Source organism: Helianthus annuus, chromosome 9 (assembly GCF_002127325.2).
Source record: "Helianthus annuus cultivar XRQ/B chromosome 9, HanXRQr2.0-SUNRISE, whole genome shotgun sequence".
NCBI classification, from domain to species: domain Eukaryota; kingdom Viridiplantae; phylum Streptophyta; class Magnoliopsida; order Asterales; family Asteraceae; genus Helianthus; species Helianthus annuus.
In genome coordinates, this window is record NC_035441.2 from 7,756,706 (window position 1) to 7,758,539 (window position 1,834).

Consider the following 1,834-nt stretch of genomic DNA (forward strand, 5'->3'; position numbering starts at 1 on the left):
ATGTCAACCACATCTGCATCATCAGATTCTTCATCTGGTGCAACTCCAACATCAAACCAAGGTGAACAAATTCCAAGTTTTACAAATCTTGCCAATCTAATTTCTATCAAATTAGATGGTGAAAATTATCTAGCGTGGAAACATCATATAGTCACAATACTTAAGACTATGGGACTTTTATCTTACTTAAAGAAGGATGTCTCTCCTCCTGCAGAAGACTCTGCTAATCGAGCCCACTGGGAGAAGGCATACAGTTATGTCTATGCTTGCTTGAATGCAACATTATCTCCTTCAATTGCTCACATCGCAATAGGTACTTCATCAGCCTCTGAATTACGGTTTGTTATAGAAGAAACATATTTTCAACAACTTTTTGCCAAACAAATGCAACTAAGAACAGAATTTCAAATAATGAAAAAAATGACCTTTCAATTACAAGCTAACTATGACAAAGCTAAACAGCTGGCTGATTCATTAAAGGCAGTCGGTGATCCAATCACCGACTCGTCACTTGTTCTACAAACTTTACACGGGTTGAATGATAACTTCACTCCAATCCAACTAAATATTGAAAGCAGCAACGTATTACCAACATTTCATCAAGTGAAATCAAAACTACTCACGTATGAGGGTCGACTAAGCCAACAAGAAATTCACAACATACTTGTTAGTGCGATGGCAGCTATGACTATGAAACCACCACATCAGGGAAACCCCGATCGCTCAAGCCCCGATCGCTCGGTCATCTGTCAAATATGTGATAAAGTTGGCCATCGAGCAAATAATTGCTACCAACTTCGATATCCTCAATCGCAGAATTATCGAGGAGGTGGTAGTTGCGGCCGTTGGCGTGGTGGAAATAGGCGTGGTGGTCGGAATAATGGAAATCACTGGAGCGGTAGTCAATTTTCCTCTGGTTGTGCTTGGTCTAACAAAAAATCTCCTATCTATTACACAACTTGTCATTGATCATCCTATTGCTGTAATTTTCTCACATCTTGGTTTGTCTATTCAGACTCTAGCCGAGGAGATCATCCACCACATGCAGCCTAGTCCTCACCAGCTTTATTCCTTATCAGCCACTGCTTGCGCATTGTCACACCCCCAAAATCCACAAGCGGAGTATCACCGCAGGGAGCGTGACTGACCAGGATCCAGCCACCAATCATATTGAACAATTTAAATAAATAAATAAAATCCAAACCAAACAATATAATTGGTTTCAAATCAATTTAACAAAGTCTAAGTTATCAGCGGAAGCAATAAGTTCAAAACCAAAAGATAAGTTTAAAGTTCATAAGTTTATCATGAACACACAATGGTCCATGTTCCACAACGACTCCTCCCATGCAAGCTCCTGCTAAGTACCTAACGACCTGCAAGGCATGTAACAACGAATCAACAACAATGTTGAGCGAGTTCACAGTTGGTTGTCCATTTTTGTGTTGTTCCAAAAACATAAGTTATTTCAAAAACCATGAGTTAACCAGTTCCTTGTTTCCCAAACCATATACCGTGGGGGCTACCCCATGTTGTAAACCACTAGACCCGTTACCATAACGACTAGTCATGTTTATGTGCCCTGCGTCAATGTCTATCATCATTGACTAAGTGCCCAAGTACATTAGTCCACTCCCATCCTCTGCGGCACGGTGTGAGGCTTGTCAAACCTAATAGCGCTATTTAACTAATGACCCGTTCGCCAACGGCCCGATGATTAAGTCGATATAAAAATGAGGGACTTCATGATAGAGTTTTGTCTAGTAAGTTAAATGTTGTCATCCTTCCCAAGGAGGATGGAGGTACGCATTCTACCCAAGGAGAACACGTAGGT

At 40.9% G+C, this 1,834-nt stretch overlaps 1 protein-coding gene across 1 annotated transcript; it reads left to right on the plus strand.

Moving 5' to 3' along the window:
* On the plus strand, positions 1-969 carry LOC110875205. The gene has a single exon (XM_022123402.1). The coding sequence runs from the start codon at positions 1-3 to the stop codon at positions 967-969; it is 969 nt and encodes a 322-aa protein (XP_021979094.1).
* The last annotated feature ends 865 nt before the right edge of the window (positions 970-1,834 follow it).